Here is a 17,806-nt window from a genome sequence, read left to right as displayed (position 1 = left end):
CTCTAAATTTTAGACTGTGCCCCCTACTCCTAGAATCCCCAACCAGCAGAAATAGTTTCTCTCTATCCACCCTATCCGTTCCCCTTAATATCTTATAAACTTCGATCAGATCACCCCTTAACCTTCGAAACTCCATAGAATGCAACCCCAATTTGTGTAATCTCTCCTCGTAACTTAACCCTTGAAGTCTGGATATCATTCTAGTAAACCTACGCTGCACTCCCTCCAAGGCCAATATGTCCTTCCGAGGGTGCGGTGCCCAGAACTGCTCACAGTACTCCAGGTGCGGTCTAACCAGGGTTTTGTATAGCTGCAGCAAAACTTCTGCCCCGTTGTACTCTGGTCCTCTAGATATAAAGGCCAGCATTCTATTAGCCTTGTTCATTATTTTCTGCACCTGTTCATGACACTTCAATGATCTCTGTACCTGAACCCCTAAGTCCGAGTTCAAGAGAAAGAAACACACATACAGCATCAGTCCCGTTTCATATAATTGTAACATTTTGATCTTAACTTAGTTAAAGTAACCTTTACCCAAATATAAATGTATTATGCTTTAAATTTCATCTACAATGATGTACCAGTAAGAGTTGATCTTATCTTCAACATCTCACTGCTACTAACACAACAATTATCAAACAACATGAATTCACATAAGCATCTTTAAGGTAGGAAATGTCTCAAGATGTTTTTCTGGGGGGCAGGAGGGGAGGGCAGGTGTAGAGCAGGAAAAATAGTAGCTAAAAATAAGGAAAAGACCTGGAGACATGGGGGGTAATGTTAGGAGGATGACCAGAAACTTGGTCGAGAAGTTGAATTTTAAGAAGGTTTTTAAAAAATGGAAAGAGAAGTAGAAGGTCACTGAACGGTGATCTGGAGAGGGACTTGATTTTGGTCAGGCAGTCCGACAACACAGACGCAGTCAAGAGGTCAAGAAAAGTGGTAGAGGCATTGAGTTGAGTATCATCAGCATACCTGTGAAAGCAGATGTTGTTGCCTGGGACAACGTGTAGATAAGGAAGGCAGGGGGGGGGGGGGCGGGGGGCGCGGTGGTCAAGGATAGATCCTTGGGGGACCCCCAGAGGTGGCATGGTGAGGAAGGAAAAGTCGTTGCTGTAGATGCACTAATTACTCTTGATTGGAACCATGCAAGGGGAGACCCTTGGAGTGGGATGACAGATGAAGTGTTGAAGGAGGATAGCATGATCAACAGTATCGAATACTCGAGAAAGACAAGGGACAAGGCACCGTTGTCACAGTCGATGTCATTCATAACTTTGGATAAGCCCATTTCAGTGCTGTGAAGGGTGACCAAAAGCTTGGTCAAAGGTACGGGTATGGAGAAGATGCAATGAAGCATGATAGAGAGGCTGGAGAGTGAGCAGCACAAGGACTAAGGTCTGGAAATTTTCGAGTTTCAACAAAGCCATAAAATTCAAATAATCACTGTTAAACCACCTTGAAATCAGAATTTGCTCCATAACCTCTGACCTACATATTTATTAACAAAGCACATAATAGTGCTATAACCCCTCTTCTTACTGTTCAAAAAAAGACCCACCACATATTCAGTTGGAAGCTACTACTATCCTCTAATAGTGTGTTACTGGAATTGCCCCACTGGTAATTAGTGCTTACAGCTGAAAAAAAACACCTCACCACTGATAGATAAAACCTTGACCAAACCTGAACTTTCTCTTAAATTGGTCAACTTTTAACACATTAACTATCTTGTGAAATCAACTCCGCTTCAGTGAGCGCCAAAAAGGGAGGAGTGAATGTAGAAACTGCCCTTCGATAATCTTATACTGCTGTTCTCTTCCATGAATTATATCCCAATCTGATAAAAGCAGGTGTCCCATAACATCCAGGTTGTTATATATCCAATTTGTTACCCATCATTAAAATGAAATTTCTGTTTCTCTTAAGTTACAGTGGACGACTGTTGACTGTGCCAAATTCATCCAGTTTGCAGTGAGGGGTAAATTTGACAACAGCAGACACTTGATGTTATCATTCTGCCCGTGATCAGGTCAGCAACGTCAAATGCTTTATGGGCAGGCTGACCAACAATTACAATTTACCGCCAGCAGCACTTTGTGTCAGGTGGCTGAGTGTCTTCAAATGCACACACTGTGATGCCAGGAGTAGCAAAGTATAAGGTGATCAAACCTTCATTGGCCTGTGCGTCAGCTAATGACCGTTTATGTTTAAAAAAAAATAACTTTCTTAGACAATGTTGTGTTCTACAGGACACTTTTCTTAAAAGTAAATTGTTTAAGGGTAATTTAAATTGAAGTTTTGGATTAATTTTAATATGTGTAAATTCGAATTCCTGATTCATAAGTTCTAGCCAAAATCCTACTTGTTCTCATCTTCATCACTAATGAAAGCTTTCCTCAAGTCCAAAGCCTGTGCTAACTGCAGTTTTACAAGACGCTCTAAACAGATATAATGACTTTATATTGCTTTATACTTAGTGCTGTGTGCCCCACTCGTTTTCTTAAGAAGGCACAGTTTTACCAAGTATTAGGATCAACAGAAACTTCGACAAGATTGTAGAATTTAACAGATTAATTCAATTTGTACCAGTTTTATGAAATTACTATTTTCGCAGCGTGCCAGTCATGTTGGTAAATATTCAAAACATTTTCTGCTATTTAAATCCACTTGACACAATACAAAATATTACAAACACTGTTTAAAAAAAACATGAGCGAGTTAAATTTACAGAATCCTTACTGGATCCGCAAGCGTGGGGCTCCAGGTCTTTCTCGTCTCTTCTTCATTGCTGGATTATCTGACACCTTCGCAGCGAGAGAAACTAAGCTGTCCTAGTAATACCATCGTAAGACTGACATCACTCAGGGAAATACTGCAGCTGCTTTTTGTACGATAGGGGCAGTCAGTATGAAGTTAGTTCAACCCTTGCAGGAAATCAGCATATTTTACTAATCATGAGAGCCACCTATTGTATGTCTGGAAAAATACAACTTTCACTTTAGGAGGTTGCCAGACGAATTGCAGTAATATTCCTGCCAATCCTAAATATATTATTGCACTAACATTTAACACACAATACCAACTTCACTAATCCCCTCAACTCATGCAGAGGATCTACCAGTCTACTCACCGACAGCACAGCAACTCTAGCTAAAATTAGAAAGGAACAGCCGCCTGAATGGCAGTACAAGTTGACTTTTAAACAAGCCAATCCTCTGTCTGCTGTCCAGACAGGCAACGTACTTTGGAGTGAAGGAGAATGCAGGATCCGATTAACAGTCAGAGGGGAGGAGTAAATACAAGGTTCAAGCAGCCAATTGTTGTCACAGCTGTGTTAATACCCCTGATATTCTGTCCAAAATGTTCAAGTTTAGCTAATTATTTTCTATGAATCATGTATTTAAGCCAAAATATATAATTACACACATGCTTAAACCTTCTGTTTTCTTTCATATACTTTACTAAAAAAAATTTGTAGGCAAGAAAGTGTTGGGCCTCAAATTATTTCAATTTTTTTTTGTTTTGAAAATCAGCTATTTAAAACCTGTACTACATAAAGCATGAATTAAAATACTAACAATTAATTCATAAACACACACACAGTCCGAGTCCAAGAGGTTACTTAAAGCTTCAACCAATGTCCTACTCATATGAATGAAGTGAAGTGAATCCACAGGAACCTATTTTGCTCCCCTCAACTTCAGGTCCAAGCCATGTTTTTGCACAGCTGTAGACATTGGAGTTTGGACCTGAAGCAACACGCAAAATGTACTAATAGGTGGTGGCATTTACTGGAGTGCTGTCCAGGATGTTCTAAAAGTATGACATGCACTTCAAAGGTGGAACACTGTTCAACTGTGAATATGGATCAACCTTCCGAAAAGAAGTTCCATTTTGTTTAACTTCTTTCATGAGAAGCAATGGATAAATCCATTCTACTAGCTAAAAGCAGCGGACTGAAGTCAACTTTTCAGGTGCTCCCAATAGTTCACATATTGTTTTCAGGGGACAATAACAACACCCATTTTCTCTCACAACCTCTCCCCCACCCCCTTAAAGTCACTATGTTACACATGAAAGAGTAATAAAGTAAACCTTTAACCTGAAGATTCTGGTATCATAGGGTAGGTACTGTAGCATTTAAAACTGTTAACTGGTTAATAATCTGTTCAGTACATACACTCTTCACAACAAATGCCAGCAAGTTTAAGGGTCCAGTTGCACTGTCACTTTCACATTGAGTTGTAAAGATTTTAGCAGGACATCAATTCAAAATATGCAACGTAGCTCTGGAATCAGGTCCCAATCTGAAGCCAAGTGGCACAGTCAGAAAAGGCCATCTCACACTACTTGGGCTCGAGACCTTCTGGACTGCAACTCCAGTGCAGTGTCAAGACCAGTTTTAAAAAGTGCTCAAATAGTCCATCAAACTATTCAGGCACTTTATAAACTTTTGTTCAAAGTACTACCTGCTTTATAGAAGAAAATCATAGTCTGAACAAAATGTTTTTCAGTAAAAATACCACATTCTTACCAGCATGGAGGCCGTCGAGTTGGGTTTTCCTTGCAGCTAGGTCGCTCTGGTGAGCGTCCTAGAGCAGATATTCAGTAAAAAGTGTGACTTGAAATCAGCCAGAATGCTACTCCAGAGCCTTCCAATTGCTACCACACTCAAGGCTGGGAAATCTGTAGTCCCAACCTGAAGCATGATTTGTCGGGGTGAGGTGGCTCTGGAGCAGCTCTCAGGTCAATTTCAGATTGCACCCCCTGCTGTTTATTATGCAGCTGCTGCAGAATGTGACAAGAACAGCCAGCAGTAAGAGAGACCTGACTTGAGGTCTCCATGTCTGTAATAAAATTGTCATTTTTACTAAAATATCAAATAGTCTTCTCAGATTATTACTTTATTCTAACAAAAAAACTTCCTCCTACACTTGGCTTCCCCATTAAATATGAATGACCACAAGGAACAAAATTGATCTTTAGGTCATCATGCATGCAGCAGGCTAGTTAAGAGAAATCAGATAAAAGTGCGTATGATGTTTTCCAAGAGGACATTAACCAATATCAGCATGGTTCATGTAGCTCATGCTTATCCCATTTGAATCATTTCAAAATAAGAAAACTTAGAGTTAGGTTACAAGGTGCTGAGTGAAAGCAACCTCTGGAACAGATCGCAGAACATGCGGTAAGTAAAGATACGCTAAAGGCCTTGAGAAGGAAGTAGGACGAGTTCCTGTAAGGAGAAAACACTGACTTAGAGTATAAGTGGAGCTAGCAGTGATTAGTCTCATCAGTTACTGGAGCGTGCTTGATTGCCTTCAGGGGTTGGAGAGGAATTTCGCAGTTATTTCTGAAATTGGCCTATGGTTTTTTCCTTTTTTTGCCTCTCCCAGGAGATTGCATAATTGGTGGGAGTGGGTTAATGGTGCACGTTGGCTGCACCATGTCTGGATGGGACAGGCCAGATGGACCAGTCAGCTTTACTTGCCTCTTGTTTTCATACGTCTATATATTGACAATGCTGTATATTGCATAACTGCTTCACCCAACAATGAAATCATGCAACTATTGTAAGCACTCTCCTCCAGCAGCACATTCCTGCATGTCCCCTCTGCCCTGCCAATGCTAGTTTAGCCCTTGATGTGGAGATGCCGGTGATGGACTGGGGTGGACAAATGTAAGGAATCTTACAACACCAGGTTATAGTCCAACAATTTTATTTTAAAATCACAAGCTTTCGGAGACTATCTCCTTCGTCAGGTGAGTTTAGTCCTTGTCCACCACTCCATTAGACGCTACTTTTTCAACCATGACACCCTTGCCTTTTTGACCTTTTCCCTAAATCCCTGACACCTCTCTCCTGGTCTGAAAAAGTCCGCTATCCGGCTGTGTTTTTGGCTCCACCCCATCTCCTTTTTTGCCCCTTTTTCCCTCCAGTAGTGTCCACCCTTTCCCCCAACTCATTGAAGTGCCTCACAACATCATTGTGTGTGTATAAAGAGCACTACAAAAATGGTGTTGTAATTGTAAGGAAAAGCTAAAAAAGGCAAATCTGCTTTATCTTTAAGTGCAAGTTACAAATTCCAGGTTTTTGAAGGTACTCTCTTTCAAAGGTTTCACAGCAGTTTCCATAAACGGATCTTGTCCCCTACCTTTTTCAATAATCTCCCCTGGCAGATGTATGTGACCTATAGGATTAAAAATTTCCTTGATATCAATTACCTCCATATTGTATTAATCGTTGACAGAAGCTATGACAATACTCTACAAAACTAGCACAGTGTTAAACTCAGTTGAAAATTTCAGGCTAAATAACTAATAATTAGAATTAAAATGGAGAATTGATGCACCAAAAGAACTAGGCAAATACTAAAACAGTAGAATAATCAAACCTAGATGTAATAAGCTCTGTCATTAAGGGGTTAATTTACCTTTTTCAGTGTTTTGTCCTGAGCAGTGAAAGAGTCATGAAAATAAGTCTCTGGATAGATAAATTCTGCCTGCTTATGTCCTCATATATCCCTGTGTGGCTTCAATGTGAATCATGGTGCACAAAGCAACATCTTTTGCATAATGAATAATCTCAGTCTCAAAATTTAGGACGAACTGGAGTACTTGCAACAAACGTTCTTGTTTTAGCCTTCAAAACTCCTTTGATAAAACAGTGACCAGCCATCACATCAAAACCCAACACTCTGGATCCTTTTGTATCTCTTTCAACGATTCAAAGGATGCATCCATTTTTTTCCTTACGCCTCTGCACCTTGGGTTGCTTTTCTACATTAAAGACGCAATATCAATGCAAGATGTTGTTGCTCAAATCGAATCAACAGGAAGAGATGGGTGTAGGCAAGAGTCCCATACTTAGAGGTACAGCACTGGTGCAAAGAAGGGCAATCTCTTTTATTCAGGAAGGATGGGCCAAATAAGTCATGCATCATTTTTATCATGACATCACCCACAGGTAATGCATTTTAACGCAGCTTGCATCATCGCATTGTGTGTAAACAAATTGGTAGAACTAGTCACCTGGGTTTAAAGATGACTCCAGTCAGGAGTCGCTGTAATAAAATTCAGGCAATCAAGAAGTCTTTCAAACTTGCCCAGCATTTACTTTCAAACCTCTCAGATGGATCATTCTTCACAGAAAATGTCTGGGAAATTCACAAATCTCAAACTAGACTGGCCAGATGCAAACAGTACAAATGCTAACTGCTTTATAAAAAAAATTCCATTTCTTTGCAAATCTCAAGCATGTTTGGTCAGTTCTTAGGCAAGCCACTAGATGGAGATGAACGTGGAGCTGAAATTGACAGTTCTTCACTGCGAGAAGGGAAGATCAATAAAAGTCATCCAGCCCTGTCTTTAAACTGACCATTCCATCAACAATTAGAACAGTACATACATGCCAACAGCATGCATTTGGCATGGACAGATGTCGTTCTGGGGGCCCTGTCCACATGCCCAAATTTCCAGACCAAAATCAGTACAGACCCTCTTCCAAATGCCATTCCCAGCTGTCTGCACATGCGCCTGCTGTGATTGATGGCATTGTGCACCCTGGGCAAGAATTCTTGCACGATTGGAAATTCCTACTTAGTGCACAGTTGTGTCAATCATAGTAGCACAACGAGCAAGAAGGTGCTCCTCCTTGGAAGAGGGGGCTGGGAGGGGGAAGAGAGATGGGAGAAAAGCAGAATTGGGGATGGAGATAAAGGAAGGTGAGAGTAACACTTTTTAGAGGGAAAGAGTAGAGGAGGGGGGAAATGTCAGGACCAGTTTCCGTGTTGGGGGTGGTTGGGGGAAGGAGGTGAGAAAGAAAAAGGGAAGCCAGCAGCACTGAGCCCGGTCAATCAAATATCAGCATTACACATAGTTTAGGAAAAATGCCAAGTCATGGATATAAGCTATCTATGAGTAGAACTAAGTTAGATGTCAGGGGTTTTCCTTTTTGCAGAGGGTTATCGACACTTAGAATAAGTTACGAGCTCATCCGGTGAGTGCAGCTTGACTGCAACAGTTCCTTGCTGAGACTAAGTTCCCAATGTACAAAAAGTAGGTGGGATATTTGTGTATTTACCTCATGATCACTGCAATCTACAGAATTCATTTTGATCACCTTAAGGGTTGGAGTCATAGAATCATACAGCACAGAAGGCAGCCATTCGGTCCATCGTGCCTATGCCGGCTCTTTGAAAGCGCTGTCCAATTTAGTCCCACACCCCTGCTTCTTCCCCATAACCCTGCAAATTAGTCCTCTTCAAGTACTTGTCCAATTGCCTTTTGAAAGTTCCCCTGGAATCTGATTCAACCACTCTTTCAGGTAGTGCATTCCAGATCTCAACAAATCTCTGAAAAAATTTCTCCTAATTTCCCCTCTCGTTCTGTTGCCAATTATTTTAAATCTATGACCTCTGGCTACTGACCCACTTGCCAGAGGAAACAGTTTCTCCCAACTTGCTCTATCAAAACCCCTCAAAATTATGAATACCTCTATTATGTCTCCTCTCAACCTTCTCTGCTCAAAGGAGAACAATCTCAGCTTCTCCAATCTCTCTTTACTGAAATCCCTCACCCTGGTAAACCTCCACTGTGCTCGCTCCTAAGCTTTGACATCCTTCCTAAAGTGGATCAGAGAGGAATTTCCCAGATTTCTTTATTCCTCTGAGTTGGCCGAGGACTTTTTTTTAAAAATATTGCCTCTCCCAGGAGATTACATGGCTGCTATTGGGAGCGAACACTGGGGGGGGGGGTCATGAGGCTTAGTTGTACCGTGACTGCTTGGGACAAGTTCAATGGACTAACTGATCTTTTACTGTCAGTCTTCTTCCATATTCATATGTTGTTCATATATAAAGAGATCAACCAAAATAATGTCAATGTAAATCCCCTAAACAAGTCCACTGTTGCTAATCCCCAAATGCACAAGGAGGTCATTTCTTGCTGAGCAATCTAAACAGACAGCATTTTGTATTAAATCATTCTATTTAATCTGCAATAGTAATCTCACTAAACCACAGAGTGAGCTTTATCTCCTTCCTGAGGCACAATATGTATTTTCTTGTAACCAGCAACCTAGAAGTACCAACTTCATTCTACGAACTAGAATGGTTCACTCAGAATACATAAAAAAGGATCTAATGATAGTCAGTCCTTACATGATCTAGGAGGTGTACAGGTCCCCCGTAAAAAATTGATTCCAAACATGTAGAATCACATTCCCCCTGATTACTCACAATGGCAACAGCATGACAATAGTCAAATTGTTATTCTGTTAAGGAGGAAGTATATTTTATTGAATTGCCCTATGTTGTTAAATGGTATAAATGGAGATACCTGGATTTTTTACTAGCATCTGTTGCCTTTTATTCCCATATTCTATGTTTGGTCGAAGGCAGCCTGCAAACATACTGGAGCAAATTTTAATGAGTGCATACTCCCAATGTGTCAGGAGTGCATACCAGGAAATCGCAGGCACATTTCCCCTGATTTTCTATGCATTCATAAAATTTACCCCTTTGTGCAGAACTCCTGTGTCATCGTGAAAATTCAGTACATAAGGAGCGCTGTCCAAAATCCTCTCTCTGCACATGCAATGGAACTAACTTTGAATATTATGTCGTCACAGGAGGGAGCAGTCCTACACAAAATACCTGCTTCCAAACTGCTTCTGACACACAACTGTAAAGCAAAAAGCAGGACAAACCAGGGTGATTGAGAGACATTGAGGTTAATATCCTACAAATGTACTGAGAGTACGTTAAATGAGAGTTAATTTTTATTCCCTTTTGTTAATGCCCTGGCAGGACTGTGCAACTTTACCCAATGCACTCTCTCAAGGTTAAATGTATTATGACTAATGCACAACCTAGAAGCCAATCAGAATGTAACAGCAGTTATGCTCTAAATCACCTGATAAGCTGCTAACCAGGCACTTACTGATCTCAAACCTGCAAACCTTGAGTAATTCTCCTGTGTCATGCACATTCCTCGCTAGTGTTTTTTTGCTGTGATTTATGTTCAGTATTTGGTTCTAACGCTCTGAAAAATACTTCACTAAATCCCCAACGATTTAATGGTTAAAGCACCACCCGTTAAAATACTACACCTCTTTATTAGTCTTATTTTAAATTTAAATTTCTCTGTTCATCCAAGGAATTCTGGCTGTTGTTGCACTCAATTCACTTCTTGTGATAATATACCTTGATCATCTCTTGTTTGAAGAAACAATGGGAAACTTTCATTGTTTTACCTGCCAATATTTCTTTCCCATTTACCTGGGTTAGTTCCCTTTTCATTTTGCTTAAATACCGTAAACCTGCTGTAAAATGCATGCGTGTGAACACTAGTTGAGGACAAATTGAGCTGTAGTGGTAAAATATCCAGCTACATTAACTGTCTAGACTTACATGTGAAGAATGGCGGCTTTGGAAAAGTAACATATAACTCTTTGGAACCTGTGCATTTACATTCCAACAAGAGTCGATGCCCCCAGGAAAGGAAAGGGGAAGAATGCTTTTCTACATTGCAGGTGTAAGGAAACATGAATAAGAATACATAGTATTAGAAATCTTTAGCAGTTGATGAGCAATGTCATGGAGTTGAGGAAAATCAGACGAACCTGCAACGTGCAAGAGCCTGAGGAACCATCTGTCCCAGGGTTGTACTCAGATATAATGATGCTAATTGAAGCTGTGTGCAATTGATTAAACTGTAGTTTCCTATTTCAATTTTCACACTAAGTTTTAATTATGATTGTAATGGTGGGTCAGCACACACAATGACGAGAATATCTCATTGTGTCCCAGCAGGCTTCAAAGATCTTTGGCTCTTCTGTTACAATTCAAAAGTAGCTTCACTGTATACATAGTAGTTATGCTTGAAGTCTGCTCCAGGGAAGCTAGGCTAGTTAACCTCGAATATGCATCTTTAAGAAGGCCTTTGACAGAATATCCCACACGTACATGATGGACGTGCTCTCCAAAACGGGGTTTGGGGAGGAAATCCGCAATTGGATCCAACTGCTCCACACAAACATCAGTCGCGTAGTTTCAATCAACGGGTGGGAATCAGGAAGTTTTCCGATCAAATCTGGAGTCAGGCAGGGCTGTCCTCTCTCCTCCATCTTGTTCGTGTGTTGCATCGAGCCCTTTGCTGAGTCCATCAGGAGGGATGCGGGCATAAGAGGGATGACGATCCCAGACAGCGGAGGCACTCAGGTCAAGGCCTCCCTGTAAATGGACGACGTCACCGTCTTTTGCTCGGATCAGCTGTCGGTCCGCAGATTGATGAGCATCTGCGACCAGTTCGAACTGGCCTCGGGGGCCAGGGTAAATCGTAGCAAGAGCGAGGCCACGTTCTTTGGGAACTGGAACAACCGATCCTTTGTCCCCTTCACCGTCAGGTCGGATTACCTGAAGGTGCTGGGGATCTGGTTCGGGGGGGCTGGGGCGTGCACCAAAAACTGGGAGGAGCGTATTTCCAAGGTTAAGCAGAAACTGGGACCGTGGGATCGACGATCCCTCTCGATCGTGGGCAAGAACCTGGTCATCAGGTGCGAGGTGCTCTCGGTGTTGCTGTACGTGGCGCAGGTCTGGCCCATACCTCGCTCCTGCGCCGCGACAGTCACCCGAGCCATCTTCCGCTTTATCTGGAGATCAAAAATGGACCGTGTCCGCAGGGTCACGATGTACAAATCTCCAGAGAAAGGGGGGAAAGGCGTGCCCAACGTGGCCCTCATCCTGATGGCCATCTTTGTGTGCGGCTGCATCAAGCTGTGCATAGACCCTCGGTACGCAAACACAAAGTGTCACTACGTGCTGAGGTTCTACCTGTCCCCGGTGTTGAGAAGGATGGGCCTGGCCACGCTGCCACGGAACGCTCCGTCCAGTTGGACCGTTCCGCCCCACCTGTCCTTCGTGGAAAAGTTTGTGCAGTAAAACACCCTTTGACCACAAGGCGATCAGCAAGTGGTCCGCACGTAACGTCCTCGAGACCCTTCAGGAAAAGGAGATGGTGGATCCTGTCGGTTGGTTCCCCGAGCAGACTGTCAATATCATTTGGCAGAACGCCTCATCGCCAGAGCTTTCAAACAAGCACCAAGACCTAGCTTGGCTGGTGGTGAGAAGGGCCCTTCCCGTCAGATCCTTCATGCACTCCCGGACTCTCAGCGCCACCGCGCGCTGTCCCCGAGGAGGCTGTGGTGGAGACGAGACCGTCAGCCATCTCCTTCTGGAATGTGCCTTTGCAAAGAAGGTCTGGAGAGAGATGCAGTGGTATCTGTCCAGGTTCGTCCCGAGCAGTTCCGTAACACAGGATTCTGTGCTTTACGGGCTGTTCCCGGGGACGCACACTGAGACGGACATCAACTGCTGCTAGAAGACCATCAACTCGGTGAAAGATGCCCTTTGGTCTGCCCGAAACTTGCTGGTCTTCCAGTGCAAGGAGCTGTCCTCGACCGAGTGTTGCAGACTGGCACATTCCAAGGTCCAGGACTACGTGCTCAGGGACGCACTGAGGATGGGTGCAGCCGCCGCAAAGGCTCTGTGGGGAAAGGCAACCGTTTAGAGCCTTCCCACCATTGTATACCGAGGGGCTGCAATCAGGGAAAAAACCCCTCGGGCAGAATGTAAAATTCTAATTGATGTAATGTAACTGTAATAAATCTGTAATGTATCTGTAATGAATCACCTGTATTGATTGTGATGCAATGAGGCACCCTAAAGTGTCATGAACTGTAATTATGTCCAATGTGTTCATTGAACTGTACTTGATGTAACCTGCAAATTGCATAATCTATATTGTGTACGTTTGGAATGTGATATGACAACTGTATTGTATGTACTACTGCAAATTTTATGAATAAAGTATATTTTTTGAAAAAAAATCTTTAAGTTCTTTTGGCTGCCCTAATCAAGACATAACTACTTGTGAGGGTGTATAATAATGCGTACACCACAGGCAATTGGACATTTAAAATTCTGTGGAACTGTTAAACATATTAAACGCAATGGTCTGAGGTAGTCAGCTTTTAATTTTTGTGAAAATCCATGAAGCTTTATATGTTAAAAGTCTTGAGCTTATACAACGTGAATGCCCTGCTAAATGGATGATACCTGGTCTACCTATTTTCAAAACTGCCTTTATAGCTCTATTTGAAAATCACTCAGATTTTTCATTTTAGTATTTAATTTTCATTCCAGAAAAGTGTCCCAGTGAGCAACAAACTCACTGCACGTGCACATATTGCAACCTGCTCTCCTCAATCTACAAAAATGTCGACTTAAAGTAATGATGTGGAGATGCCGGTGATGGACTGGGGTTGACAATTGTAAACAATTTTACAACACCAAGTTATAGTCCAGCAATTTTATTTTAAATTCACAAGCTTTCGGAGGCTTCCTCCTTCCTCAGGTGAACGATGTGAAGGAGGAAGCCTCCGAAAGCTTGTGAATTTAAAATAAAATTGCTGGACTATAACTTGGTGTTGTAAAATTGTTTACAAGACTTAAAGTAAGGTTCACTTCTTTCAACCTATCTCTATGCATCTAATTAGCATTAAGTGTCCCTTTACAATGAACAAAGCATTATTATTCAATAGGAAGCTCAGGTTAATTAACTACATCCAGTACAGCATATTTATTTGCATGATTTTCCAGAAGAAATGCATTTACTGAAGAAAAATTATCTCGTTAATCCAAGAGGAAGTATCCTTTCTGACATTGTGTACAACTGAATTAGTCTTATGCATTATTGCTCTTCAGGAAACAGGTTGCTTTGTCCTGGAAACATTTTAATAAATAAATCCCTTTCAAAAAAGCACACTACTGAATACTGAAAGGTAATAAAGAAAAAGAAATTTAAAATGTCCCACAACATCTATGCTAATCAGTGACTGATGAATGTCACAAAGGAAACCAATATAATGTATAAATGCCTTCAGCACACATTGCCAAAGGAGTAACGTTCAGAATATAATAAATGAGACACCACAAATTGTGACTGAAAGCCAACAAGGGTTCATTCAAAAATCATAAGAAAGAAAAATAATGACTTTGGATTTCAAATTAAATGGAGTGCACATATACACATGCCAATGTTTCAAAGTAGCTTTCATAATTCGGTTGTTCAGTACGACAATTTGCTACTCCAACTCCTTTGCGCAAATATTTTTTACTCACTCCAAGATATTTAAAATCCAAATTTGGACCATAACACAGAAGAATGTAGTGCATTCCTTTCTAACCCTGAAGCAAGAGAAACTCATTTGATTCTGCAATATAGCTCATACACTTATATTCCGAACTTGCCCATTTATACTGTGAGTTGGATTCATATTTGGGAGAGTTCCAAAATTATTTTGCTGTATATACAGGTGATCCTAAACCTCAGCTTTGCAATGGCCAAAACAAAATGACCGGCCCAACAGAAAGTGCATTGTTCCACTGGCAGCCATTTACTTTCAACTCTAGAGGAAAAGAATAAAACTAAGATTGGGCTAGCTGCCTCCAGAGTCTTCTTTCCTGCTTCAGTTTGTGTAGTGTATGGCCTGGAGTTTACACTGTGGGTGCAATCAGCATTTGGGCATTTTAGGCCAAGTTTCCGCTAAAACGCATTAACATAACCACAAACTTAAAATCTGCCATGAATCAGCGCAATTTGGCAGCTTAACATGGCATAATCGTTGCTCCATTTTTTTTGCAATCAAAAATATTCACTGATGTGTTTAAGAGTGGTAATCTGGTGCAGTTTTATTAATACAGCTGAAAATGGGTTTATCATTAAAATTAAGCATTTTTAATAAAGGTGGCCAAGTCCTCTACCTATGAGCAACCTGATTTAAACTGACTGAAAATGACGCAAAAAAACTATACTGAAACATTTCCTGCTTTCATTGGTGTACACTAGTCAGTTTCTTAGTAAATTTATATATTTTATAATTTAAAAATGTTTAAATCATGCCTACTAGTTAGTGCCTTTGCACCTAAGAAAACTAGCTTAATTTTAAAAACCTCCTCTAACGGCCGCAGGCTGGTGCAATCAGCAGAAACTCTGGGCCCATGTCTCTGAAGTTAGCACTGTAGTATAAGTGGGATATCACTTTCTACTTGTAGCTAGGTTTTGAGAGGCATGATCAAAAGCTAACATTTGACTGGTTTGTACACAAGTTATTCTTATCACCATCACATAACAGGTACATTTTGATTTTCAAATTTTGCTTTACCAAGAGAATTCCAACAGTCTTTCAGGCTTAAAACTAATAGCAAGACATTACCTGGGGAGGAGGACGAGCAAAGAAACAAAGGTCAAAAACTGAGTGAAATTTATTTCGACTGCAAAAACCTAAAAATAGCTTTAAAAACACATGGTGTGATAGAGAGATTTTTCAGAGGTGGTTGTTTTCAATTCCACCTATTTGTAGGGTAGGTTTAAGCACTGAGAGACCTTTAACTAGTAGAGCCAGTGACAGATTTTCTTTCCCTACATCAGATTTAAAATCTATTTCATTTTTTATTTTTTAGAACCAATTCAATTCCAGATTTATTGTATTACAAAAACAGATCAGATATCCTTCAGAAGGTCAAGGAGAGACCCAATAGAGGCCTTTAGGATTACAAAGAGTTATGTTAAGCTAAATAGTGAGCTACTGGTTGGAGAGATGACAACGAGAGGGCACCAGTTTAAGTCGATCACAAACAGAATTAGAAAATATTTCTTTGCACAGTGGGTGGTAAGAGTGTAGAATTCTCAGTCACAAGTTGTTGTCAAAGCAGAGTCAATCAATTATTTTTGAAAGGAAAGTTGCCTAATAGAGAGGTTATGGCGACTGAGCAAGAGAGTGGGTTGAGAATAAGTGGCTCGTGTGGAGAAAAAGAATGGCACAGACTTGCTGGGCCGGTTAACTTGTTTGTGTGTATAACGTTCGACGATACTATGATGTTTCACACTGCTCCAGTATACAAAGTTTAAAAGAAAGCAGAGCCACTAATTCACTGGAATTTTCCTTTCCTCTGCCATCGCCATTACCTCCTCCTCCCTGCCAATAAAATGGTCCAACAGAACTTTGAGTGGCGGCCTGTAAAACACAAAGAATTCATGTTCTTCTTCCTCACTGGGCCCAGAAGGATCTGCAGATTGGCGTCACGGACTCAGACATTTCATTCAAAATGTCAGTTTTAGGACTGCTGTAAAATTTTTGGCTACTTTAAATACAATTATGAAGTTTAATCCTGCTGTGGCAGAGTTGCTAACAATTTCTTCTGCTGTCCATCAATACTTCTTTAACTTCCCAACCCGTTAAAGCTCACAGAAAAAATGACAGATGGGTTCTCTGAATAGATGTCAGGCTGAACTATTGCAGGCTGTTCTTCAGGAAGAGGTACACGTGGAAAGAATAAATTATGTGGAAATGCAACATTTTAACACAATCCCTCAACCATTTCTTATGCAGATAATAATCAGATGGCTGCACACAGCAACTATCTTTTAATATATAGAATACTGAAAAAGGGCTGCAAATTTTTGAAATGTGTTCCGTAGCCATTTAGATATTTATCTGTGGATTACTGGGAGTGTTGGTTGGGGAACATTCTAATTTAGATAAATGACAAAGCAATCATCTGAACCCCAATATTAAATGACAGCTTTGAAGTTGCTTCCCAGCTATCAATTCTAAAATAGTTTTAATTACATGTTTTATTTTGTTTTTGGTCAGTTTAATGCTGGTAGCAACTTTCAGTATGGGCACCAACCGTTATACTGACATTATTGTACGGAAATCAACTAAAATTGAATTCACACAAGGATTAACTACAGTATTAGGATGCCTTCATTGCAGACTTACAGATTTATTGAGAATCAAACAGAAGTCAGTTTTCAAGTGATCCTATATCTATATTAACGTAATTTAAGCTTAGTTTTTGATAGCTGAAACTTGTTTTTAAATAATGAAAACTTCCTTTGTTCAGAAACTATAGGGACTGTGATCAGCACAGCAAACAGGGCTCATATAGCTAGTACTCTGGGGGAAACAGACAGTAATAGATTAAAAATGTTGTCATGCATTTCTGGTCTGGGTCTGTGTCCAATGCCGATTTGAGCGAATGTTTCCCGTCACTAGTGGTTGGTAGGACCATGAGTTTAAGGAATCTCAAACCAGTTTCTTTAAGACAGGGATCTACCACAGAAGTGCTCAACCTTTTGTGCCATATACATGTGTGCATGTTGTCTCTCTCCTCTTTCTCCTCCTTCACATCTCTCTGTGTCTCCCCCTTCGCTTGTGCCTCCTCTCCTCCATCCCCCCCCCCACCACATCTGTGTCTCCTCCTTTCCTTCTGCCTATTTAGCATGAGCCTCCATTTTCTCCCTTATTTCTGCCTTCATCTCTCTCCTCCTCCCTTCCATTGCTTGTCTGTCTGGCTCAATCGCATTCCTCTCCCTCCAGTCGATACTGCAGGTTACAACTGAAGGGAGGAGACAGCATCATTGCTCAGAGTGGAAGGTGGTTGTCACCCAGGTGAACTCATACTGGGAGCCGTTTACGCCAGTGCGTTTTTCCAGAAATTAGTGTTCTTCATTTATAGCATTCAACTTACTCATCTGTGGCTCTGCTGGACCACAACAGGCCGTTTCAGAGATACAGCAATTATTTTTTACAAGTGAAGTTACTGCCTGGATAGATGAATTTGGGAAGTGGGCCAGATGCAGCCCACAGGCATGGGTCAGACATCCCACGGCAGATTTTCTGATCAGGTTTTCTCTATTTATATACATCACATGTCCATTTCTGGCACAAAAACAT

The 17,806-nt window shown here is 41.1% G+C and overlaps 1 protein-coding gene across 3 annotated transcripts in view; it reads right to left on the bottom strand.

Moving 5' to 3' along the window:
- The window catches only part of mast2 (microtubule associated serine/threonine kinase 2), a 464,493-nt gene that overhangs the window by 214,986 nt on the left and 231,701 nt on the right, over nucleotides 1–17,806 (bottom strand). Inside the window, exon 1 of one of the 3 annotated variants that reach the window (XM_067990163.1) lies at nucleotides 2,743–2,915. The exons of the other annotated variants lie outside the window; for them this stretch is intronic. Within the exon in view, the coding sequence (XP_067846264.1) occupies nucleotides 2,743–2,789 (47 nt within the window). The 5' untranslated portion in view covers nucleotides 2,790–2,915. Of the gene's footprint in view, nucleotides 1–2,742; nucleotides 2,916–17,806 lie in introns of those variants that run through there. 3 annotated transcript variants of the gene reach the window in all.

This window comes from Heptranchias perlo, chromosome 9 (genome assembly GCF_035084215.1).
Source record: "Heptranchias perlo isolate sHepPer1 chromosome 9, sHepPer1.hap1, whole genome shotgun sequence".
NCBI classification, from domain to species: domain Eukaryota; kingdom Metazoa; phylum Chordata; class Chondrichthyes; order Hexanchiformes; family Hexanchidae; genus Heptranchias; species Heptranchias perlo.
This window is presented reverse-complemented; position numbering and strand designations above follow the sequence as displayed.